The sequence below is a fragment of the Glycine soja genome, chromosome 11 (genome assembly GCF_004193775.1).
Source record: "Glycine soja cultivar W05 chromosome 11, ASM419377v2, whole genome shotgun sequence".
In the NCBI taxonomy this organism is placed as follows: Eukaryota; Viridiplantae; Streptophyta; class Magnoliopsida; order Fabales; family Fabaceae; genus Glycine; species Glycine soja.
Window position 1 is genome coordinate 42032067 of NC_041012.1, and position 27297 is coordinate 42059363.

Here is a 27297-nt window from a genome sequence, read left to right on the forward strand (position 1 = left end):
AGTTTTGTAAAAATGTTATTATTTCTCATTCATTTATTATTATTTTTATTTATGTAAAATAATCTAAAATAACAATTATAATAAAATAGATGGAGTACGATTTTAGATTGTTATAGACAAGAGAGTCTTTTAAAGCTTAAAACAAAAGTTTAGTACAAATGATAATACATAGAGTGATTAGCAACAGTATTTTGAAGACAACTTTTTGAATGAGCGGTAAAACGAGACAAATAAAATGTGTTATAACGTATGGTTATGTTTATGTATTTTTGTATTATATGATCCTCTCTTTCATTGATCTGTTTTCAATATACGAATTGAAAATAATGAGCAAAATTGACAAGTAGATAAAATATCCTTAGAGACTATTAAACAATCTATAGTAGATGTATATTGGATTGTACTACTCAACAATTTTTTTTAAGAAATATAGTAATTTTTACATTTTCTCAATTTTATAAACAATCAATACACAACAATTAAATGCATGATAAACTTATCATGATTGTTACCATTTTTCGAAATATATGCACTCTGTCTGTCTCTCTTTTTTTTTCTTCGAAATATTAAAAGGTTAAGAATATTGATAACACGTTATACCATCATATTCCAACAGACCCAAAATATAGCAGTAAATAAAATCGTCCAGTAGAACTTCATAAAAAATAATAAAGAGTCCATTATTGTCGTACAGAGTGGAACCAAAACCAAACTCCACCAATATTGCACATGAGATATTTGCAATAAGTCTCAATCTGAGTTACATTTGGAGTAAAGGAACTACAGTTCGTGGCTCGGAGTTCTTCTTTTTCCATTTAAAGAGGAGGCCAGGCAAGGGATAGTGGTAGTTTTAAACTTTAAATGCTGTAATTAATTTAGGGAACCGTTTTATAAATGCTCCAGCAACCACTTACCACATAGGATCCTTACGTGGTTTATTTAAATGGTGATGCATGGGATTGTTGAATACACACATTAGTAGTTAAAGTTCTCACTTGAGTTCTGAACTCCTCTGCATTCCTTAGTGAGGCTAATGGAACTACAGTTAATATTGGTGAAAATGATACTAGCACTAGCAATGGCCATGATGATGATGATGCCATGTTATTCAGTTGCTGTGGACATTAATCAACAAGTGAGGCAAGTGGCAGCAAAGCATAACGTGTCTTGCCTCCTAGTTTTTGGAGACTCAAGTGTTGATTCAGGGAACAACAATGCCCTTCACACCACTATGAAAAGCAACTTTCCTCCTTATGGGAAAGACTTCTTTGACAGCCGCCCAACTGGAAGGTTTAGTAATGGGAGACTTGCCACAGACTTCGTTGGTAAGAAAAAACTCAAACCCCCCTTTCCTTTGTTTTCATCACTTTTCCTATGGCATGAGTAGGTTACTAGGAGAACATAAAGAGTTTGTTTTAGAAAAGCTTACAGCAAAATATGCTATTCGTTTACAATGTAAAGTAACTTTCCATTTGTCATCTAACCCTGACCTTCTTTTTTATATATAGTTTGCTAATTTTAAAATAATTAGCTTAAAAGTTATATTAATAATATTTTGTATTGATTGATAATGTAATTTTTTTCACATTAACAAGAGTAATATTATTAAACTTTAAAGGATTTAGCTAACTAATGTTCTTAAAAGAAGAAAATGTTTATTATAGAAACTATAGAAAAGTACAAAAATAATTATGAATAGTGTAATTTATGTATTTTAATAAAAAATAATCCTTTTTTAATTCATTAACTTGTGTCCTAAGGATATTATTAGTTTTTCTTTTTATAAAGTTATTTCATTTGCATTCAAAATATATAACATACAACTTGAAATATGATCAAAGTTCTGGATAATAGCAAAAGATAATGATGTTCTAGCTAATTTCTAAGCAACATTGTTGGCTATTTTAAAAAATATATATATATATTTGTATATATTAATAGCACTAGTTAGCATTTAACAATTTTAAATTTATTAATAAGCACTTATAAAAAAAATTAAGAAATAAAAAATGATAGGGTGTTAATCACTTGTCTTGTCCCACAAATTCAGTTTTTCTTGAAGGAATTTTTAACAGGTATTTTTTTAAAAGAAATTGAACCTAATTATTTTGATGATGAGTTTAGGTTATACTTTGAATCATTCGACCTAATCAAATATCATATATTCTTTTAAAATTTATAATTTTTTAAATAACTAAATTATTGAATCATGTTTAATTTGTCTAACATGATATTTATATTCATATTGTTATTATTAATTTTAAAATCATCATAAAAAATATCTCAATTGTAGGTGTATATTTTCATAATTTAATGATTTAATTATATATAATATTAAAATTAATATATTATGCCAACAAGATGAATTGATTTGTTCTTGTCCCATATGTTTCGGTTGGGTTCTAGTTCAAAAAATCAACCCTATCAAAAATTTGAGTTGGATAAGAACACAAATAAACATGTCCCACAAACACCCAAAAGACTTTTTAAAAGTTGAGATATTTTTTAATTTTATTTTCCTCCTCCATAAACGTGTTTATAAAACCTTAGGTGTTTTGATCAATTGTTACCAAACTGATCTGTAAGGTACCAAGTAGGTATAGGGGTACTCTTAAGTCTCAAGTGAAAAGTCTCTCGCTGAAATTTTTACGAAAAAAAATCCTTAAGGGAGGGTGTAAATCAGTACAAGTCTCCCCATAATAACCTCAGAAAGATAGAGCATGTGGACAAGATCCGAAAAAATGTGTTTATAAAAATGATCTAAATTGACTTAATGTACCGACTTACCTACCTTACCTTGAATTCAACTTTTAATTAAAAGAACGGAGAGGACAAGGATAGAATTTTAGATTACTTGTCATAAAAGCTTCCATACTACAGTAGCTAGTACTATGTCAATTGTCAAAAACACAGACTATTATTAGGTGAAGACATATCTAATGTATTATTAATGCTGTGTTGCTGATGTATATAAAATCATAAAAGATGGTTTCTATCTAGGTTAATGATACATAAATATATACCTTGATTTTTCTTATAAGCATCCATTAAACACGTTTTATTTTTCTTTACTTCTCACCTTTTATTATATTATATTCACATTTATACTTTTCTCTTGTTTTTTTTTCTCTCCCTCTCTCTTTCTCTCTAAAAGTGTCAAATAACATAGAATGTCCATACATCATTATTCTTCTATATATATAACACATAAAATCATTCAATAGCTTAGGACCTAACTCTGTTCTAGATCTGTGAAATGGAACTAAGCATTAATCTAAAAAGAGGACGTGATCGCAAGCTACTTTAATTTTGGCTAGACTAGTACAATAGTGATATCATCTCACGAACAGCATGAGTTTCCATAAAAAATATGCTTCCTTAGTTCCTTTATTCACATCACATGTTTCTACGTTATTTTTCTTCTCATGTTAGAAGAAGCCTATCTTCTATTGCATGTAGTAAACTATGAGTATGAGTGTTTCCAAACATACGTGCAGCTGAAGCATTGGGGTACAGAAAAGCGATTCCACCTTTTCTTGATCCAAATTTGAAACCAGAAGATCTGCAATATGGTGTTAGTTTTGCATCAGCAGCCACAGGTTTTGATGATTACACTGCTGAAGTTTCGGTACATACATTCTATATGACCCTTTGTTATGCAACATACATATTAATTAAATAAAAAGCCAATTAAGAAGCATTTGAATAATTATTTTTGTGACTAATTAATTGGCTTCAACTTTTGATGAAACAGAATGTTTTGTCCGTTTCCAAACAGATCGAGTATTTTGCGCATTATAAGATACACTTGAAAAATGCGGTGGGTGAAGAAAGGGCAGAATTTATTACAAGAAATGCGTTGTATATAATTAGTATGGGTACAAATGACTTTCTGCAGAACTATTTCTTGGAACCTACTCGCCCTAAGCAATTCAGCTTGCTTGAATTTGAGAATTTCTTGCTCTCCCGCTTCTCTAAGGACGTTGAGGTAATTCCCTCTTTCACCACCTTAACTCAATTACTACATTCACGTGTTATCTGTTCACTAAATTATCTATAATATAAATATAAATAGACATATTTATATGTTACATTTTTTTTAATTTTATTTTACAGATAATTTTTTTGGATAATCATATTTTTAAAAAAAACTAATTTTGAGGTGTTATATTTTTTATTTAAAAATCATTTTTTTTAATTGCATTTTTTGTTTAAATTATTATATATCTTAAAACATTTCAAATGGTTTAAAATAGCATACGCTTGTATTTATCAAACACTACTAATTTCAGTATAAAAAAACACAAACATTACTAATATTGGCCAACATACTTTCCAACTAAAAGAAAACTAAAAACTAACTGCTCGCCGAAGTCGTTGCTTTTCTAGTATTCTTTGGCAAGAAAATGAAATTTTGATTCCATTGACTTTAATACTCTGCCTACTTTTTTCGGTACAATACTCTCTCCTACTTTACAGCTTTGCATTTAATTTTGTTGGTACATGGATTACATTTTCTTGCACTGGATGGGCCTGTATGTCGGGAGGCCCAGGCCCCAGGTTGATAGCTCCCCGCTGAAAATAACACCAATAATAAAGTGCTATTAATTGTGTGATTAGCAGTTTTAGATAGTTTTGTAAAAAAAGAAGAAAAAAAAGCAGTTTTATATAGTTTGATGAAGTTACCTCTAATTGTGCAGTATTACTTGTTGAAGTGTCCTTAGCTTTGACTGCCTCAAATATGTTAATGATGCTTATCCCTTTCCATATGTATCATCGTAAAAGAGCAGTCCCATTCAATCTTTTTTTTTAAATGATGGAAGTAACCAGAATGTCTCACCAATGGAACAATCTGAGAGCCTTTTATTAATTGCAAACGCATGCTCCTTCCGCATCTTTTAATTGATCTTTCAGAAGAAAACTTTAATTTTTTATTAAAAGTTTAAGATAATGTTTATAGTGAGATTTTTTCTACAAGACATTGAGGAGAATAAATATTGACTATTTAAATTTTATCATGAATTAATAAGATTAAAATATATGAATGAAGTAAGTTTTTTTAAAAAAATATATATAATTTTTTAGGTTATCACACGACAAAAGAAGTGTTGACCTAAGTTTATTCATCTCACTTTTACATAATAATGACTCTCTTATCAGATATAACTATAATTTGTAAGTGACATGAAATATTAGGAAATTAAGATATAATTTTAATATAAATAAATTGTACTATTTTATAATTAATCTACGAGTCAAGATCGGTACCCTTTGAAAACCGAACATATGAAGTGAAATGAAATGGAGTATGACTGATCATGAATGTAATTTGGTGGCTACAGGCAATGCATAGACTGGGTGCCAGGAGGTTGATCATTGTAGGGGTCCTACCTCTGGGATGCATTCCACTAATCAAGACAATTAGGAACGTTGAAGGCTGTGATAAAAGTTTAAACAGCGTTGCTTACTCATTCAATGCAAAATTATTACAGCAATTAAACAACTTAAAGACAAAGCTCGGCTTAAAGACTGCTTTGGTTGATGTTTATGGTATGATCCAACGTGCCGTCGTCAACCCTAAAAAATACGGTTAGTATGCCATGTTTACTACTCCTTTAGGTGCCTTTTGTTGTTCCTGAAGTTAATTGCTTTTATTATAACTTTTGTGAGACATGAATAATGTTATATATTTATGGTTGACTTTTTTTATCATGTTATTATCAGAAAATATCTATTGATTTTATAGATGATTAATTTTAATCGGAAAATCTGACTAGTTATTTTTAATGAAATTTTCTTTCTCTTAATAACGTTTTTTCATATATAAGATTAAAAATCAAAATCTTACTTAATAAAATAAGTTTAACTGATAAACCACTTGTTTTAGTTTAAGGGCAACAAAGGAAAAAGGATTCATATATTAATAGATATATATAAAATTTCAATAATTTAAGGTTGCTTTAGGTGAAAGAGTCTTTAATTGGTCCTTGACATAGTTTTTTATGATCCTCATTTGGGTTGATGGCAGGTTTTGTCGATGGTTCAAAAGGATGTGTTGGGACGGGGACAGTAGAATATGGAGATTCATGCAAAGGGGTGGATACTTGTTCAGATCCAGACAAATATGTATTCTGGGATGCTGTTCATCCAACGCAAAAGATGTACAAGATAATAGCTAATGAGGCCATTGAATCTTTTATTAGTAACTTCTTTTGACAGCGCCACCAATTTAATATATGATGCCTGTATGTCAAAATTTCTTTGTATCAATGTGGAAAAAGACCCCATGTAGTTTCAAACAATACATAAACTGTAGGATTTAAATCTGCAGGCTGTGCAATAATTGATTTTACAATCAAATTTTGGTAAATTAAATTTTTAGAATTTCAGAACTACAAATACTATCATAATCCTATGAAAATTAATACATTAATAACTTCTGGAACCATGTAACACACACACACAAGTCAAAGATCTACAGCTCTAAATCCAGAAATTACAAGTCATCAGATTGATTATGGAATATGATTATAGGGAGTGGATGATACTTTCTGAAGCCATTCTTCTTTGTCTAACAAACCTGTGATCTTCCAATTTTCCGTTCATCCTTTATATGCTCCCAAATTTGATGTCAAAAGTTGGTAGAAATTAATTATCAGGTAGTTATGTACTATCACATATCCATTATCCAAACCAATTTCAATGTTACAGGCATTAAATTTTTTCTGAGAAAGAATTAATAATACACGATTACATGCTATATATACTTAATTATAGGCTTAGTTGAGACTTGGGATCATGCATATTGGTTCTAGACTGCGTAATACTAGTATTTTTTTTTTCAAAGTTGGGAAGGATGCATAGGGTTGAGGGCGGGGAAATAAGTCACTTTCATGCAAAGCCAAGAAACTTATAAGAAAAGAATATTGTTTGGCCTAAGCTCCTAGTGTTCCTCATTCTTAGTTGTTGTTGGCTTTCAGCGTGGAAAGTCTTACATTGTCTACTTCAATTATTGGAGTGCGGTTTAGCCTGACATAGCGTTGGAAAGGCTCAACTAATTTAGCTTGACAAATTGAGGGTCCTTCCTGAATCCTGACTCACTGTGTATGGAAAATGTTTTCAGTGGCAATATTGTGGAAGACAAGATACATAATGGTTTTAATTGCTATCGTGAAAGTAGCTCAAGTTGGTGATCCTTATCTTCTTTTTTGGGTCATTGGTGTTGACGAAAGAGATATCTATACCATCTAATTGATTAAGCATACATCTCATCCTTTTTTACTCAAATTAAGCCACTGTGTTGATTATAAAGGCATTAATTGTACTTGGTATCAAACCAGCATCTGATACGGTTTCAACACTTGTTACAACTTGGCCAATGTGGTTTGTCCTAATTTTGACCGGGATTATTCCAATATGCAAATGAAACAACTTATACTTCAACGCGCGTATTGTTGGGTAGTTTAAAGGCCTTGTCCTATGTTAGCGGTGCAGCAAGGGAAAATCTTGGTGTTCTCGGATAAGTATTTGTTATATTGATGGATGATCTGAGCTCTCTCAAACAATGCAATGAGGTTGAGTTTAATTTTTCCAAGCTTGTTTCTTTGGTGATAATTAGGAGAAGGGTGTGAGGAGTGGTGAGTCTTGAGAATTCATCAGGTTTGAGAGAAAAATCATCTAGCACCATGAACTAGCATTTTTTGCAGAAATAGAGGTGGGGTTAGAGCAAGCAAATGGGTTGAGAAAGAAGTGCAGGGTGAAGGAAGTTGTGTTTTTGTTCTTGTATTCACTTTTTAGGGGAAATAGATGAAAAGAGGGAGGGCTGGTCAAGGAGAAAAAGAAGTGCAGGACTAACTAACATCTGTTTGTCACTTATGCATCTGACGTACGCTAACATGCACTTGGCATGCATCTCTTTTAATTAACTCGAGTAAAGATTAGTAACAAGGAGGCTAATTTAAACAAATTATCATAACAACATCTTTCAACGACTAATTTGATTAATTATTAAAGTTTATATAATCTAAAAAACTACTAATATTAATTAATTCTATACCAGAACGGCTACAATCCCATATTAATCGTCACAACTTGTTACACACATTGTCATACAAAAGCTTTAACACATAGTGCATTCTTAATTTATTGGTTTTAATCTTTAAAAAATTATGAAATTAATTTTTATAAGTGTAATATATTGTCATCTATTTAATTCCTATTGTCATTGACTTCATCTCTAATGATCATTGTGTGAATCATTAACCCCTTAATTCTTTGAGGAACAAAATTATATTTTGAAGTGATGGAGATATAAGATGGGTTCAGTGATTAAAGGAGAACAAAAGAGGAAAAAAAAAATCATAGATTTGATTCTCTATTAACAAAAATTAATTATTAATAACTAACATTTATCAATAAAAAATATATTTAAAGGTAATAAGCCTGAATTCATGTAGCACACATAAAGATCAACTATTTCGTGGTAGTTGATTTTATAAAAAAAAAAAAAAAGGGACTCCTCGAGGTATTTTTTTTTCTCATCATGGTGCACAATGCAGGGGAGTGCATTTACTCTTGACTCAACCTTTTGGAGTTCTGATTCGATTTGAACTTTTTGGTCTTTTTGTATGGGGTAACTATTAATTGTTTTTTTAGTAAGTATACCAAATCATACATATAATATAAAATGAAAGTTCAAATATGATATTTACAGAGAATCACGTAATACTCAACAAAATAACAATGTTCACTAATTATGACTTTCGAAAATAACAATTATAATTTGATTACAACAATGTAAATAACAAGAACTTAAATAAACAAAAAATTAAAGAGTAAAAGAACAAGAAACTCTTTTTGATAATTTTTACGAACACTTGTAGTAAAAGAAATAAGTAAAACAACAATGGATAAAAGTGTTAGGTTGGTTTCACCAAACCATCTCCTCATACATACAAATGTCACTCATCTAATTCAAAATTTAATTATTACCATCTACTCAAATTCTGATTCTCGGATAGAAAAAGCCTAAGTCCCTTAACTAAACTAACAATTCTTTGTCTAGCCTAACCAAGTGACTTATTTTAAAAACAAGAATTAAAAGACGACTAACAAGTTGTGTTCCATCCTTAGACATAAAACCCAATAGGTATTTTTCTCCATTTATAAGTTCAAAAGCATTTTACAATGACAATTCAAATCACAACATCAAGCAAAAAAGTGATCAAGCCAAAACAAACATTAATGTAAAGAACACTTAATAATGAAAAATAAACATAGATTAATAATTATAATGTCTACATAAAGATGGAGGGCAAGGAAGAGCTTCCTAGCCTTCACCCTAACCTAGATGACTCCCCCCAAACCAAATTTGTTGTGAATTTCCATCCTTAGGGCTTTTAAAAGGCTATGGCTTGTGTTGGTTTAAAGATTGTCACGTGTAGTTTGAGACTTAAGCACCGGTTTTATCATACTTAAGCACCATTATGTTGCTGAAAATTTGAGTCTATGAAGCATGGGACTTAAGCCCCATAATATCCATGCTTAAGCCTAACATATATAGAAAGTCATGCTTAAGCCTCAAAAAAGCCATGTTCAAGCCCTAAATGATGTGCAACTCTTCAATATTTCCTTGCTTTGGTCCCACCGTTAGCTGCCACTTTAATCCTCTTACTTCTACATCCAAAATAAACAAAAATTAAGATAAAAAAATTACCAAAATATGCACCCTAAGCTTATTCTAATTTATTTGCAAATTAACTATTAAAAAGGAGAAATAAAGTTTAGAACCCTTGAAATACTGAGATAATATAATTGCCTTAAAATTATCATTCAAATAAGGTTCGCAAGGTAATTATTAGTAATTTGGCCTTTTAGAATGATAGCTAATTTTTTAACTGTATATCATACTGTACAACTTGTACATATCTAATGTAAATCCTTCCTTAATATTGATAATATATACTTATTTTGCCTTTAAAAATAATTAACCACTTGTACGATGTATTTTTATGCGTAACACATTCTAAATGTGATAACTCATTAAGGTTGGTTTAGTAGTAACTCATTAAGGTTGGTTTAGTAGTGAGAGATTAAAATAGAATGCATAAAGTTATAAGTTTAAATTTCAGTACAACTATTATACACAAAAAAAAAAATCTTAATTTGGTCCACATATTTTATTTATACACACAAAAAAAAATCTTAATTTGGTTCACATATTTTATTTTGTTCTAGGTCAGAAACCATGGATATTTTTTAACTCATTGAATCAAAGACTAATTTCGTTTGCGATGCGTGATTATCGCTGACTCAATCAAATTTTACACATAGTCGGAATCAAACATATATTCTCTTATTAAATAGATTATTTTTATTTATGTATATAGAACAAGACTTTATATCATTATGTCAATCTTTTAGATTAATTTAATCCATATATTTAAAACATTACTTAATCAATCCTTAAATTGTTACTCATTTAATTCTTACCATCATGTCATATTTGGACGTCATCAGTACCGATCATATATATACATGGAACGCTATCCCTTATGTGATGTCCTCACCATTGACTTTCAATGATTTTTACCTCTCAAACCTTTATCCTTAACATTGACTGTCGTATATATACATCCAATTGATAAATCCGGCCCATATTGCTTTCTTTAGGGGGGAGGGGTGAAGAAAAAGAACACACATCAAATTTGAGAGCCCGTACATTATATAAGATTATTGATTGGCTTAGGCTCTTAGTGGTCCTTATTCTTCTTAGTTGTTTTGGGCTTGCGTGATAACCATGAAATTAATGAGAATTCTTGCTTTCTTGGAAATTCTTATATTGTCTATCTCGATTATAGAGTGCTAGTTGTTTGTATAAACTTCACTTAATTAATGTCAATTCATTTAAGATGAAATTTAGCATGTTATTTGTGTTTATATGTATAACACATTTATGAGGGAGAGGGGAAAGAAATGGATGGTATTGTGCAGTCATAAGATGTGTTTAGAACCTATTTGATTGGCGTACGTTGATCACATTATTGATCAGATTTTATTTTGTATATATGCCACTTTGGCATATACTACTAGGGGGAAGAAGAAATACATTGAATGTGGGACCCCATAATCGATAAGAAGAAAACGAAGGAATGTATCATTAGGAACTAATTATTCTAGTTATTGACAATGAAATCAATGGTGGACAGGCTAGCCAAGAAGATGTTGTGGTATGTCTTTTCTGTTGGGTGAATTGAATCCCAGAATACATACTTTGATGGATCAACGCACACATTTGAAAGCTTATTACACAAAATTGATGCTTCAATGTACCCACTTCCACAACAGCCACTATCAACCTCATCAAAGCCTAGCACAAACAAACAAACAAAAAATGTCAGGGGATAAACTATTTTGTAATATTTTCCTTTGAAGAAAAATAGTTATCTCAAGCAATTATTACAAACCAAATCTTTTCCGCATTTGAATCATATCGGCTATGGGTTTATATATGTCAACATAATAGATCTTAGCATCTGGAGTAGACATATTGAGCTGCAATTGCATTGCGTGCAATTCATGTTGAAGGAGTAGATTGTAATCTCTTGCAATGGAGGAATATTTGTCAATACAATCACGCTGAAAAAATGCATTAGGGGAATTCAAGGTGATCATGAACGGTAGGCATCCCATTGGAGGTACTCCACTTATTGCAATTTTTCGAGCACCTTCTGCCAACAAATCCTGAACAAATTATTTTTGGTATTAGTTAGTTTCACTTCGTTTGGGAATCCTCATCGTATAGTATGAAAATTAATTGAAACTGCTTGATGCAACAGGTGAATAGACAACATATTTGTATACTGAAGTGATGTGAGACTAACTTATATACTCATGTTACATGTAACATAGAAGGATAAAGATATAAGGTTGGTTGAATAATTAAAAAAGAATAAAATAGAAAAAATTAAGGATTTAATTTCTTTTTTTTTTAATAAAAATTAACAATTAGTTGAGAAAAAACAATGTAACATAGAAGGATAGGAGGTCAAATGCAATATACAAAGGATTCCACTTGAGTTGTTTTTTTTCTTTGCAGTGATTTTTAATTCAGTTAACTTTGTTCTTCGGTTTTAAGGCACTATGTAAACTTGTGCAAAATTTCTAAAATTCTAAATGCCTGATGGCGTCTCCTACATGGATGCACATATAAGATTGTGAATGTAATAGTTCCTCCAGATAAAAAAAAATTCCCCTACCGTTGTCAATTATCTTATTGAGACACCAATAAGAATTATTAAATATATTTGTCAATTATGTTATTGAGACAATACTAATTTTTTTATAGGAGCAAAAAATAAGAATTAGTATTGTCTCAATAAGATAATTTTTTAAAATAAATTGGTATAAAAAAATTATAAGAGATAAAAGAAAAAAATAAAATAGTACTAATTTTACCACTTATGTTCTTAATTTTTTATAGTATTAATAATAAAAAAATCATACATTTTAAAATAAATAAAAAATACACAAAGGATATATGTAATAATAGAAGCTAACCAGCAAAGTAATAGGTAGAAGCTTTAAGTATTTTATTTTCATGTAAAAAAAGTTTTTTTGATTCTTTTATCTTAACCTTATGTATTTTGTAAAAAATGTAATATTTTTTATATAAATATTATAAAAAAGTTGTCTCCATTAAGAAAATTTTATATATTCATCACTAGTAAGGGCTACAATTCAAACTCAAGCATAGAATTTACCAAAGGTTTTGTTTGTAAATAATATGATAAACAAAAAAGTTCAAGCCCTTCTAATGTAAATAAAGTAATAAATTTTGTTCCAAAAAAGGTTTTGTTTGTAGTGGAGACAACTTAATCCAAAACACTATGAACTGTAATATATAACTTGTCTTTTTAGGTCAAAAAAGGGCCATTTTATCTTTGCTTAGAACACATACATTCGGTCATTAATGTGTCATTATAGTGTATCAAGATGTTAAACCAAATCTCGGGATTCATGGGATGTAATTTCGCATGTTATTCATCTCACCCTCTCAAGCTGAGTTGTCATGGTTTGTAGGAAAATCCTATCACATTTCCAAAGTCTCAACATGTGTTATGATTGGAGTCTTTTTGAGATTATAATCGGGAATTTTAATCGGTTTATTTCTAATTTAAGAGGGACTTGATTTAGATCGGAATACAATCTAATGAGAAAGATATACAGTATCTTAACCTCAAATGCTTAGATACATATTAGAAGTTAAGTATCATGGATCAAGATACGACTCGATTCTAAGAATATAAATTTATAATAAGAAATAAAAACTATTAATAATAGTCATCAAGTTATAATAAATAAAAAAATATTAACTACTGATATTAAAAAGGTTTCTTCAAGTAAGTCATGTATCGTATTAATTGGGACGGACATCGTGAGATGGGACAGAACTGCATCAGCATCAATTGAGCAAGAACATAGTCAACATACTACTTCCATATAGCTGACATAAATTTGGCCCAAAAACGTAGGAGCATGGTTTTCAACATACTTTTTTGTATTAGGTATATTCGCCAAAACCTTGAATTGTTACTCCACATTATAAGTGTATAACACTTGTTAAGATCCTGTGATCCACACTTGATAGGTTTATAAATAAAATGTTTTTTATAATGATTTTGATACTTTTGATTGTTTGAATTAACCTTCGTGGGGAAGTTTATAATAGTTATTTTATCTATTAAAAAATTTCACTAACTAATGTTATAGGGATACAATTTAAAAAATTGGTGCATTTTATTAAATACTTTAATTATTCTTAAAAATATTACATTTGTTTTTATAATAAATATTTTTAATAAATACATGACCTCAATTTAACCCAGAGGTCGAGAAAGGTGTACAGGACCCAATTTAATTAGAGGCAAGACAGAGTTATTTTCTTCTCAGGCTCTCATAGCAGCCATAGAGTTTATAAAAATGGAAAACTTATACAAGATACATGACAGGCCACGTCATTGCCTGTGGTCTAGTTAATTACTAGTATTAATTAACCATTTTAATGCAATTAACTTACCTTCACCAAAAATATATATATATACAATTAACTTACATTCTGCAGTTCATAACATTCATGCATATATATTGTATAGGTCTCCAGACTCCAGTTCCAAGGTAAGTGGATAATCTTGGTAATAAATGGATTGCATTTTGGTTTATTTGAACGAAGAACGATCTTTAAAAAAGTATTTTAGATTGGTAAACAAAAAAAGTATTTTAGAAAATGTTATTACTATAATATTTTCTTATGATAATTAATATTAAGTACTACTGAGTTGTCTCTATGCTACTCTCTCCAATTACTGAGTTGTTTCTATAATTAATTAGTGTTCTAATTAAATAAAAACTAATTTTCTCTATCTTTCATTTAATTAATTTCTTCAAAGATATACATTAGTTAACTAAAAGGGTAAAAAAAATATAGAAAAAATATTGATTATAATTGTAAAATGACATCAAATAAAAATGTAGACCAAAACATTAAACTAAAAAAATAAAGAGTTGAATTTAGATATATTACCAGTCTAATTTTTTTTTACTTTTTTAATCAATTAAAATTTATTATAAATATAATTTTTGAAACGACTATCATAAAGTTTTTTTTCACGACGATTATCATAAAGATTAACAAATGTATTATACCTAACACTTCATGATTGACTTGGAGGATAATAATATTTTATATTATTAGTACATTTTAATATATTTTATGGACACCCAATAATATAAATACTTAATTAATACTCTATATTTCTCATTTTCCATTATCATGGCTAAAAAAATATTTTTCTTATCATCATTCTTATTCTTACCGCACTGATAAAAAAAAAACTTATTCTTATGCTTTACATTACGTTACACATTTATCAATTTTTTTTCTTTTACTTTATTCTCTCTTAATAATTAGTGTGGCTGTGGTCTGTGGACATGTCAATTGGTGTCCACTAAACATTTTTCAATGTTAAAAGCAGGGACATGTATGTTGACGACGGTGCCAACCACTAAAGGATCCACACTTCTTCTATATACGTATTGTTTTACTGCCATATGCCCATATTCTTGGCACAGCAAGCAATTTGTTTCACCGCATTTTTTGTTTGTTATTGAAGTGAAGTTAATTTGGTTTCAAGGTATGTGGGGTTGAGTTTGAGTCAGGCCAATAGTTTTCATATTGTCCCTCTCTTCATTATTATTGGCAACCATTCAATTGTCTGAGTGTCTTCTTCTTTATTCCTCTCTTTCGACATGTTGCAGTGTGCTTTTATTTATTAATAGAAGTTTCATCGACAAAAGTAGGTTGTTGAATATCCCTTTTCATTGGGCATTTTAAAATGTAGAAATCCCAATTCAGTTGCCCAAAATAAATTATGGAGAATGTTTATAATACAACTTGATTAAGTAAATAGGGTTTCCCGTTACTATAAATTAATGACAATAATGCGGAAACAAAAGTTAATTAGGTCCCTAATCAACAAAGCAGTGTGACTGTGAGTACTTCTGGTATGTTTCAATTTTTTATGTGGTAAATTTGTAAGTATTTTTAGTACAATTCTTCAATCATTAATTAAAGTTATTTTGAGTCGGGAAGAGTATATAAAAGAAATAGTCATTTAATGTATGGCTTCATTATAGCCACGTACACTCGTAAAAAGATTCAAACATAAATACTACTAGCATGGAAGCTAAACTTTGAAATAATTAATTTATAGCGAGGGAGTACGTAATTGAAGCAAACCTGTATAAATTCTCTCACGTGTTGGATTAAGAACTGCTGGTATGCCAGAATACTGTAGCTCTTTCTTCGTGCCGGTATAGCAAAATAATTAAGAACGAAGTCATTCGTACCGGCACTGAGGAAGAACACTGCATTCTTCACATGATTTTCAATTCTTCGCTTACCCAATGCATCCTCCAACCTCTTTCTGCATTCTCTAAGATACTCCAACTGCTTTTCTATTGGAATTACGTTCTGAAATAAATAGAGAATTTCTCATTAAATTGTATGCATCAGTTTGATCTCCACTTTGGTAAATCATAGGAAAAGGTAATACACTTGAGGAATGATATATACATTACACATATATATCATTAACACCTATTGCAGGCTTTTTTCATTTGCTCTGTAACTTGCTATAGTTTGACACCTATATATCATTAACACCTATTGCAGGCATTTGCTCTGTAACTTGCTATAATTTGTCATCCCTTGTGGCAAACTGTTTTTGTTAATATAATATTTTTTACTGTGCAAAAAAAACTTATTACCTAATTTTTTTTTATCTTCTCTCTTTATTCCTCGTGATGTAAAATAATATTGAGGTGTCATAAATCTTTTGTGCTACACTTTTTTTGGATATATTTTTTATTATTAATTAAAATTTATTAAATATTACAACCTTCTTTGTCATAGTAAATAGAATTATGATATTTGAACACTTAATTAACACCTATCATTTTTCTTTATTTTTTTTCCTATCACTTCATGATATCACATATATCCTATCTATAAGTTTTTCTCTTTCTTGATGATCACTAGGTGTACAATAAGATAATGGGTGCCCAAATATATGTCCCAGTAAATATGACTAGATGCATAAAGTAGGAGAAAACTAATGGTGAAAGAGACTGTTTTTGGACCAGCACTACAAGTCTACAACACAAAGAAGTTAAGAAAGAAAGTAAGTGAGATATTACTGTCATGCTTGGTGTAAGTGGGTCAAAGCCAGAACCAGCGGAGGCAAAACTGACTCCTGTCATCAGCTCCTCAATTCTGAGGTTTGGGTCCAAATAAGGTGGAAGAACATCTTTCTTGAGACCTACGTATGAAGCTGCAGTGCATTTTAAACACATCACAAAGTTACTCAATGTAAGTTATAAGTTTATATACATATCAAAGAAAGCAAGCTTATAAGTTGATAATTAATTACCAATGTAATCAGTGGCAAGCCTCCCATTGGTAAATCTCCCTGTAGGAACTTGGTTGGAAAAGTCCCTTCCGTACGGTGGAAAATTGCTCCTAAAAGGTGTTTTTATGTAGTTATTGTTTCCTGGGTCTACCGTGGAGTCTCCAAACACATAAAAGCCTGAAAGCTTTTGGTTTGAAGCTTCAACTTTGGCCATGAAACATAGCAAGCATAGAATGAAAATCTGCACAAGAGAAAGAAACAAGTGTGTATTAGAGATTCCCATGCCAACTGAATGAGGTTCAAAATGGGAATCAAGTTGGTTGAAGATGTTTTTGAACTTTGGACTGGGATACTGAGACGAATGACTCTTATTTATAGAGTTATTATAGGTCAAGTACACAACTGGACAAGGCTAATTTTCATGAGCAAAATAACCCTGTGAAGTATGATGTTTTATCTGTAACTTTTTTTAATATGAATTTAGTGTGTGCTTTAGTTGGCAAATCGAATCAAACATTTCCTTCTATTTACCCATGATATTAATATATTATAATATCATATACGGAAAATAACGTGGAGACAGATCACACAAAGCTTGAAATTTGAATAAAATAATATAATATATAGTCTGCTAAAATTAAAGGACGGTTTGAACAATATTTAGATACGATTAATTAATCATGTTCTTCTATTAGTGAAAAGAAAATGATGCAACACACACTATCAACTGGTTTATTTCAGAAATATATAACCGGATTTTGAAAAGCATCAACTTACGTATGACAAAAAAATATATCCCATATATGATTTAGCTATTCATTTTCATCAAAGCTAGCTTACAGCATAAACATCAAATGATAGTTCAAATAAAGCAGATATAAAAGCATAGCTAATGTAATGTAGTTGTCATAAACAGCACGATCACATATATAGCGCTTCAAGCATCCACCTATAAATACACCTGCGCGCAGTGTTGCACATATAACGTGATTATAGTACATTGGTTTCTTTGTTGATAAAAGACATTGGTTTCTTTATTGATGAAAGGTTATGATTCAACTTTCCCTTTTTACATTCTTAGCTCAAATTTTTAGGCCTATTTTAAATATATAAAAAAATCACTAGACTGACAAGTGTCAAACTATATGTGGCCTTCAATATCGGTTTGTACTGTTTGATATCAATTATACGTACATACAATTTTATTTGTCTTATTATATCTTATACACGTGTGTATTGTATACACATATCTTAAAAAAGCACCCTAAAATCAAAACAATAACTTTCTGTTATCCCATCTTTATGTTAAAAAAACTTCTCCCTTTTTCACTAAACAATGTTTTTTGTATCGACATCAATACTATTCGATCAATAGCCTATATATTTCCTGAATGTATGATCAATTTCAGATGATTATTAAAAAATTAGGTAATTTTGTTTTGATTAAAAAATGGTTATTAAATAGTACGATCGAATATAATTTCGTAAAAAAAGTAGGCCTCTATTGGCATAACGCATACAAGATGACATGAAATGCTCTCGGGGACTTGCTACACTCAGCTCGTATATAAGTTGTCCTTTGTACTTTTTTTGAGTGTGCTTATTTTTTCTCTTTTAGGTTATACTGAACTTGCATTTGTTTAAATGAATTATATTGTAAAATAATGGTGGTACATAGATGTAAATTTATTAGAGACAAAGAGAGGTGGAAATATGGGGTTAAAAATATGGGGAAAAATAGAATTTGCTACCCTTGTTTTCCTATACACATCCAAACTTCAATAAGGATACCGTTTAGCCAACAACTCACGCAGGAAAACTTATAAGAAAAAACATGCATTAAAAATTGTACTTTTTAAAATTTTATATAACATTTAGCAGGAAAAAAAAAAAAATATATATATATATATATATATATATATATATATATATATATATATATATATATATATATATATATATATATATTATTGACACTAAGCACTGAAAGGGAGACATGTATTCAAAACGAAAAAAAGAGGGACCTCAATGTTTTTTAAAATTATTCTACAATATCGTCTTATTTATATGGAAAATATCAATTAATTTTGATATTTTCAAAACTACAGGTGGTAGGATACTCAATCTAATGTGGGTCAAGCCGATGCAGATTGCATGCTATAGCATATATGCCGGACCCAAAAAGCTTAAAATTAATTTGGACTTTTAAAATGAAGCTCAAACCCTTAAAAAAACTCAATTTATTAGGATTTTTAGCAGGTTTTTGCATTTTAGTTTATCGAATTGGATTGAAAAGATTGAAATTTATTTCAGACTCAAAATTTAAAATTTAAGACCTATATTTCATCAAGTTAGTTTGGACTAGTCCAACTCATTTTGTCACACTTATTCAAAAAATTAAATATATTTATTTTTTATTTACTATTTTTCTATAAATTAATAAAAACATTTGTAAGAGAATATAATATTATTCATGCTTTTATTACTTTGACATTGATGTCTCTTCTTGTTGGGGATACCCTCATATCATTTTGGGTGATGCTAGGTGTATCCAACATTATTGTTGGTGCACTCAACATTTTTTAAAAATATCATAAATGTCCCTTGTCTATCTTCTTCGTTAAAAAGGTGGGTGCGCAATGCTTTTAGCTGTGAAGCTTTTTTTTTCTTCCGTTTTCTCTCTTCCGTGTGATTTTTTCTTGCGATAGGTGAGCTTCGGTGAAGGTGAAGGGGCCGATGTTCATTGTTGTGGTGGTTGATTCGTCAACGGCGACATATGAGGTACGCATTTGTGCTGGGTGTGCATGAGTGGGGGTGGTCCATAAATCATACGGATTAAGTTGATCCGTAAGGTTTATACAGATTTTGAATTTGTAACATTTATTTAAGTTTAAATTTTTTTAAATTATAAGTTTGTTTCTGTTGTGATTTTAAAAAATAATTTAATTGTTTATACGTGTAATTGATTAAAATCATATGTAGAATGATATAGGGTTTGTGCATTTTACTAATCATGAGTTATTGTGACTGACAGTAAAAGATTAATAATCGTTTATAAGTATGACAAGTTAATACAGTCTCTCTGCTTGAAGGCTTTGGATTAGGAAATGGCAGAAAAGCTACAGAAGGAAATGAAAGGGAGTGGTTTGCGTCTCAAAGGCATGACAAGGGGTTTGATTAGAGCTGTCAAGGAGATGGACAAGGAGGTTGTCGAGGCTGAGAGTATTGTTGTAGTGGTGTAAACATTGGTTTCACTTAACCCTCATCATGCCCTTCAGACGCAAACCACTCCCTTTCATTTCCTCATGTAGCTTTTCTGCCATTTCCCAATCCAAACCCTCCAAGCAAACATACTCTATTAACTTGTCATACTCATCAACGATTGGACGGACACCATATACCATTTTGTTAGCAAGTTGCCATCCTAAACATATACAAATTGTATATGTATATGTTTAGCAAATTCATCGCAATGTAATTAATAGCCAAAATACTTATCTAAAATATGTGGTTCGGTATGCCAATGAAATTCTCCATAACTACTTATAGGATAAGTAATTAAAAAGGTAAGAAGGTTGAGTTCCTCCTATCCCCTAAAATCAACTTATGCCCTTAAGGTTTTCATTTGGTTTAACTCAGATTTCATACGGCTAGGAACCAAGAATAGAAATGGAAAAGATGCTAGGATAGGAAGTCAGTTGACTTAATCCTCGTATGCCGTGACTGGAAAAGATGTGGGACAAGAAGCCTCTTGGCAGCCCTAGCTGAAGCTGGCTTCCTAATTGGACTAGAAAATAACAGGTTTACACTTATTATGAAGTTTTCATTAAGTATTTTATCTAGGGCCAAGTTTGAAATTTTGCACTTTTGCCTAAACCACATATGCAGGAGATTTTTTATATTATATGGGCAAGTTACCCTTCTGAGTTCTAACTGAGTTTGACTAGGCCATAAACAAAGCCCAAACAGGAAACATATGAGCTTAAGTAAATCAAGTCAGTTATGAGTGTTGTTAAGCAAGCTTGACTTATTTGTTAAACAAGATTCACTTCAAGTTTTATGGTCACTTTTCTTTCAAATGAATTTTTTGTTCTAGTGCCTTTACTGATTTGAGCTTAGCAAGTTTGACTTATCTATTAAACAACATTCCATTTCTATTCTTGGCTTAAGGTTTTCCAAACCAATATCAACATGTTCATGTTCAAACAAATCAAACAGTACAATACAAACCAAACAATGTAGCATAATCAAATTTCAAAGCAATATCAACATCAAACAATTACAGCATAATTTGAAACTTATTTCATTATTCTTTCGTATTCTACTTCAACCTACAACCCTCAAAACTAACCCTAAATCCTAATAACAAACATTTTTCATAAATAAAAACCTATTTGGCATTTTTTTTAAAATTAAAATAAGGTAATACGGATCAAGTTGATCCGTATGAAGCACTACGAATCAACTTGATCCGTATGCTTCTCATGGATCAAGTTGATCCGTAGAACACATACGGATCAAGTTGATCTGTATGCCTCTTATGGATCAACTTAATCAGCAAGAAGCATACGGATCAAGTTGATCCCTGAGAAGCATACGGATCAACTTGATTCGTATGTTTGTTGCGGATCAAAACACATTATGGATCATCTAAATCCTATTGCAGATCATCTAAATCCTAACATATCTCTAGTGCGGATAACCTAAATTCCTATGCGGATCAACTAAATCCCTACAAACTACACTACACCAGCAAAAATGGAAGCAGAAACGCAAACAACACAACAAAAGGGAGAAGAGGTTTACCTCGACAGTCGACAGTAGAGTAGCACAATGCATGTCCTGTCGGAAGAGAAGAACCTTCAAAGCACCACGAACACAACAACAATAATGCTGAAGAAGAACAAAAGAAAAAGATAAATCGGGCGTGGGCTGAACAAGAAGAAGGGGCACTCGCAATCGCGGAAGAAGAAGAGGCTGGGTGCACAAATTTTTTTAAAAAAAGACAAGGGTATTTTAGACTTTTATCATTAAGTGCTGGGTGCACCTAGCATCATCCTATCGTTTTCCGTAGGGTACATACAAAGGGCCAACACACAAAACAAATCCAGCCCAAGTCTATTAGAAATGTAGTTCATAGGAATAGGCATTTCTATGTCAAAACCACGCAATCTGGAAATATGCTGAAGTCAATGTTACGAAAAATATTCCTGAATAGTAGTAAGGCTGATTCATATGAACTGATTGACCCTTTTTGAATTTCTTTCACCAAACACAAATTTGCAAAGCACCTGCGCCGTTTGGTTCATCGAATCAAGAGCCCAGTGCCGCATTTTCATTTTGCATACACCAACCAACAATTTGCATTAGTGCTAAGAAGCCTTCCCCGGTTCTGGCGTTGTAGATATCAATTTTTTAAGGTCCAACCGTGTGCATTGTTTCGTGTTTTTTTTTAATCAACCTTCCATTAATCCATCACTCCCTTAATCAAACTCAATATTCTTTCGCCCCAAGAAATTCCCATTGTGGATTCCTTCACGCCACCTTGTTTTGATTTGGAATGGGTTCGTAGCACTGTTGTATATTCGCTTGGATTTATCTTTCAAAGTCAAATAAATTATGCTTAGACAATAATACTTCTACCAATGGACATAAGAAGTGATGTAAACCTCATGAACAGTCGGGAGGAAAAAGTCATGATGGAATTAATTAGCCCACTAGTGAGATTTTAGATCCAGAAATTTTGCCAAGAGGAAGGGTTTCATAAATTTTATTATATCGAGAATTAGACTAATTTGAATGAAATTAAATAAGATAACTCCCAACAATAAAGCTTTACCTTTTAGTTTTTAAGGTAACTTAATTTGTTGGTTGGTTGATTTACGTGATCAATACGTCAAAAATAATTTAATAATCTCTGATTTTGTCATAAATAATTAAGTGTTAGTAGGTTTTTTAATTATCCTTTCATACCTTTACTTTTTCCCTGATACTCAAGTAATTTTCAGCAAATTATGTCATGATTTCATACAAGGACTATTATTATTTTCTACATTGAGCCTAGTAATAAGTTTCGTTTAACTTTGTTTAACTTGCATCCCCTGTAAATTAAATTTGGGCAATCGGTTTTGGTTTGACTTACCAAACCATTAAATTAGTTCTACCAAACTTATAATGGTTCCAAACTTCAATAAAAAAAGCAACAAAGTCCACCCATGCCAGCTTTCAAATGCTTCTGCCTCTCTGTTTCGTAATGTTTGATCCATGAATTTAAGGAACGTATTCCAATACAACGCACAAGGTATACAAAATCAGCATGGGATGAAGTCCCAAATGATTGAACAAGTACACAAGTCAAGAATGAAGCAATAAAAAAATGTAACCCATTTTTATTAAACGTGTCATGGTGTTGAAAATCCTGAAATCCTCCTTAAACATAGCTGGTAGGTGCATTAATGCACAAGTTTCCAATTGTGTTTCCATTCATTTATCATATTAAAGCAAACCTGATGAGCTGTCAAATTGCCTTTCACATTGCATGAATGCATGTCTAGTTTTATATAAGACTCATAATATCACTTATTCCACCTTTCATTACCAAAATGGATATTCATAGTAATCATGGTGCAACTTCTGAAGGGATTCTTGAGAATGTGTGGGCCAAAATTATGAGCAGTGATGGAGCAGATGGAAGAAAAGGTGATGCAGCAGAATCTTCAAACTCTTGGGAAGAACTTCCTAACCTTGATGGAAGAGAAGGGTCCATGGAAATTCTACAAAGGCTTCCAAGTTTAGGGAGGTGGATATCAATGGGAGCTGATTTCTGGGAAGAAGTTTTAGATGGTATTATTCTACCTAACACAAGCAATAGAGAAGATTCTAGCCATAACAACTTGGAAATTGGAAGTGCTAATGAAACTCGTAACAAGGTGGAAGATGCTCTGAGAATAGAGAAGGCAATTACAAAACACTACAGGGGAGTTAGGAGAAGGCCATGGGGTAAATATGCTGCGGAGATTAGAGACTCATCCAAGAAAGGTGCTAGAGTTTGGCTAGGAACATTTGACACTGCTGAAGAAGCAGCTTTGGCTTATGACAAGGCTGCTTTGAGGATTAGAGGTCCAAAGGCATACCTTAATTTCCCACTTGAGAGGGGTGCAAATGCTTTAGCATGTGACCACAAAGGAACTAATCATCTTGCTTGCACATGCATAGGGAACAAAGAAAAATTAATCAACTCCAGGAAGAGAGCATCAATGGAAAGGGAAGCATTTGATGATATGGTGAATGAACAACCTGCAACAAAAAAGTTGGAATGCATGGTAGAAAATGAACTAGGTGCTTTTGTATTTCAGGACCTAGGAAGTGATTATTTGGACAGTTTACTGTCTTCTTTTTGACAGAATACTCACAATTAATTACAATAGTTTATTAGTCTTTAAGGTGGTCATATATAGAAATATTGTAGCCATTTTGTCACATATTTTGCATATTTTTTTGCTGTATTTGTCATCAAACTGCTAAGTTAATGATTTGGCAGGAAGAAAGAATATCTAAAAAGATCATGATTCATGTGTACAATAGCATTTCAGAAAACTGAGTTTTGTCATTTATGTTTCATTCCTTATTAATTAGAGCTCAAAACTATTTTCTAAATTATTTTCAAGGTCCAGTAAAGGGATAAAAGAGCGTTAAACTGCAAAATGACGGTAATAAGGTTATTTGCTTATCATAAAATTTGTACTAACTAATGTGGTTGCATTCGAGTACAATGATAATAATAGTAATATCAAACTGAATTATTATTATTATTATTATTATTATTATTATTATTATTATTATTATTATTATTATTATTATTATTATTATTATTATTACTTTGGCTGGTATGGAATTTTTTTTTTTTTTGCATGTTTAGGTGGGCCTATAGTGTTGTTACAAAATGGCATATGCAGTATCAGATGCTGTGATGTGATGGCAGGTGTCCGGTTCTTTTAGCTCATGTCCATAAATCTGGCAGATTAAATTCGGGTAGAGATTTTATGTTTTGCTGCAGAATTTTGCACCGGCTGGTGTATTCATGTATGTTTTTTTGGAGAACCACATCTTGTGGTAGACCCAATTCTTATTAATAATATCTTCTTCTTTTTTTTTTTTGCTGAATGAATAATATCTTTCTTTCGCCTCTTCAAAAAAAATTAGTAATTATTAATTACTATTACTTGTCAAACTGAATTAAATCCGTGTTGATCATCGAGTAGTTTTTAAAGTATTATAAAGTAGTCCTTTTTTTACGAGTATTATAAAGTAGTCCTTAAACTTTACTCAAATATATCAATAAATGATAAATATTCAATAGTTTAAAAATTACTTAAATATTTTAATTATTTCATAAAAAAAAACTAAAATAATTGGAAACATTGATTTCCAATCCTCGTATCTTTATGATTGGACTGTCCAAGGCCTATGCAAATCTTGGACTGGTGTGAAGACCATTGCAATATTTTTCATTTTCAATGAAGGACCACAAAGCATGCCCCAGTTCTATATAACCTGTTTAGTTTTTCCTGATTTCGGTGCAAAGACACACAAAAGTTGAGCCATTATTTTACAAAAGTATCTCTTGCAAAAGTTGAGAAGAATGTTCTTTCTATATAATTAATTAATTTCTGGTTTGATTGTAAAGCTATTTGAATTTTTTTAACTCGTTGAGGGTGAGACTTTAATTCTGCATAAATCATCCGTCGGGCCAATAATACACTTTTTGTTTCTAACATAATTTTTGTCATTAATTAAAATATATTGTGAACTATAAAATCATACTCATTAAATAAGATGTAAGAGTAAGACCTAAAAAAATTATTTTTTTATATATTTCAGTCAATAATAAAAAAAAAAATGTATTGTTAGCATTCCTTTTCCTTTTTTTTTCATTTAGATTTTTTTCCTATTTTAGGGTGATCGACCTTGTTATAAGGGAGCTCTCTGAAATGCGAAGAAAGACTTGAGAATAATGTTGTTATTTCCTCTAACAGTTGGGTGAATAAAATTGTCAATATCACTGATGATTTTTTGGGGACCATACAAGTTGCTCCGAGTTAGGCCAATTTTGTTTTGCTTTAATCAATTTGTCTATATGCCAATGTGCACACATGTTCACGGCACATATCACCGATTCATCCACTGTATTAATGCGGCATAACTTTTCTTTTTCTTTTCTTTTTTAAGGTGGGATTTATAACAAGTCTTATAAAGAGTTAAAAAAAAGGATGAGATTAAAGAATGAGAAAAGGGTACCTCAAAAAATGAAAAAAAAATGGAGGAACGCATTATTAGAAACGAACCTCACACTTCACGTTTCATAGATTTATAAAGTAAAATGACTAGAACCAATTTTTATTTTTATTTTGTCTTTTAAGTAGAATAAATGCTTAATATTGTTTTAAGTATTTTGTGAGATATTTAGAATGAAAGGATAAAATTGATCGTAATATAAGAATTATTTATGCTCATAATTGGATATCTTGATTTTTTAGCATTTTAATTATAGTTAAATTTAATAGAATAAGAAGAGTATTAACAACATATTTTCTAAAATGAAAATACATTTCACGTACTACTCCTGTAGTTAGCCAAATAAAAAAATTTCAATCATCTCAAATTACTATAATATTATATTTATTTATTTCTCTTACCAAATTTGAACCCGGCCTGTTATGAAATTGTCTTTCAACAGTTACCACACAGACTAAGAATGATAATTTATCTTTATTTGTTTGTTTTTTAATCTATTTTTTATTCTAAATTGAAATTTAATAATTTTTTAAAATTTTCAATAATTAAAAATAAACTAAACACATATTAGTCTTTAATTTTTTTTATCAACAAATCAAAATTCAGGAGAGAAATTTTGGTCAATTTTAACAAAATTAAGGGAGGGGGAAATACAATTCAAACTTCAAAGCACGAGGTTGACAAAGGACAAATGGAAAACCATTTTTTCCCTTGACTATTGTTAAGTTAGATAATAATGGTTTTCATTTTTGCAATATAATGAAATATAGACTTTATATTTAATATTACTGTCCTTAATGAATGCATACTTGATGTGACATTCATCCATCCTTAACAAATAGTAGTTCTGAAATTGTTCTTTATAGCTTAAACATAATAGTAGTAATCCAAAGAGGAGTTGGTGCTATAAGGTGACGTTGCAATCACATCTTATATAAGAAGAAAAAAAAAAAGCACAGTAGTGCAGTTTCATTATAGCTTAAACATAAGCCGTTGAGAAAAGGAGCACTCTTATTAGTGTGTTGGTGATCCTATG

At 30.7% G+C, this 27297-nt stretch overlaps 3 protein-coding genes across 3 annotated transcripts; 2 read left to right on the top strand and 1 right to left on the bottom strand.

Annotated features, from left to right (window-relative positions):
• Positions 1-965: 965 nt before the first annotated feature.
• LOC114375433 (GDSL esterase/lipase At5g45950-like) lies at positions 966-6355 on the top strand. The gene is made up of 5 exons (XM_028333214.1): positions 966-1325; positions 3498-3628; positions 3755-3988; positions 5343-5589; positions 6029-6355. The coding sequence occupies exons 1-5, from the start codon at positions 1034-1036 to the stop codon at positions 6214-6216; spliced, it is 1092 nt and encodes a 363-aa protein (XP_028189015.1). The 5' UTR covers positions 966-1033; the 3' UTR covers positions 6217-6355.
• A 4660-nt stretch (positions 6356-11015) lies between these two features.
• Positions 11016-17342, bottom strand: LOC114375659 (GDSL esterase/lipase At5g45960-like). Its single transcript, XM_028333507.1, has 5 exons — positions 16989-17342; positions 16756-16889; positions 15797-16030; positions 11466-11742; positions 11016-11368 (listed from the first exon to the last, which is right to left on the bottom strand). Exons 1-5 carry the CDS (start codon positions 17248-17250, stop codon positions 11175-11177), a joined length of 1101 nt encoding a protein of 366 aa, XP_028189308.1. The 5' UTR covers positions 17251-17342; the 3' UTR covers positions 11016-11174.
• Positions 17343-23456: 6114 nt separating this feature from the next.
• LOC114373428 (ethylene-responsive transcription factor ERF091-like) lies at positions 23457-24576 on the top strand. The gene has a single exon (XM_028330888.1). It carries the CDS (start codon positions 23570-23572, stop codon positions 24365-24367), a length of 798 nt encoding a protein of 265 aa, XP_028186689.1. The 5' UTR covers positions 23457-23569; the 3' UTR covers positions 24368-24576.
• The last annotated feature ends 2721 nt before the right edge of the window (positions 24577-27297 follow it).

Bases quoted from the DNA above. Each gene is read 5' to 3' on its own strand.
- LOC114375433 (XM_028333214.1), top strand. From the start codon at position 1,034: ATGGAACTACAGTTAATATTGGTGAAAATGATACTAGCACTAGCAATG. The intron at 3,629-3,754 runs GTACATACATTC...TTGATGAAACAG, and splicing joins ATTACACTGCTGAAGTTTCG to AATGTTTTGTCCGTTTCCAA. The intron at 5,590-6,028 runs GTTAGTATGCCA...GGTTGATGGCAG, and splicing joins CGTCAACCCTAAAAAATACG to GTTTTGTCGATGGTTCAAAA.
- LOC114375659 (XM_028333507.1), bottom strand. From the start codon at position 17,250: ATGGGAATCTCTAATACACACTTGTTTCTTTCTCTTGTGCAGATTTTC. The intron at 11,743-15,796 runs GTTTGCTTCAAT...TAATTTGTTCAG, and splicing joins ACGTGAGAGAATTTATACAG to GATTTGTTGGCAGAAGGTGC. The intron at 11,369-11,465 runs GTTTGTAATAAT...TGTTTGTGCTAG, and splicing joins TCAAATGCGGAAAAGATTTG to GCTTTGATGAGGTTGATAGT.
- LOC114373428 (XM_028330888.1), top strand. From the start codon at position 23,570: ATGGATATTCATAGTAATCATGGTGCAACTTCTGAAGGGATTCTTGAG.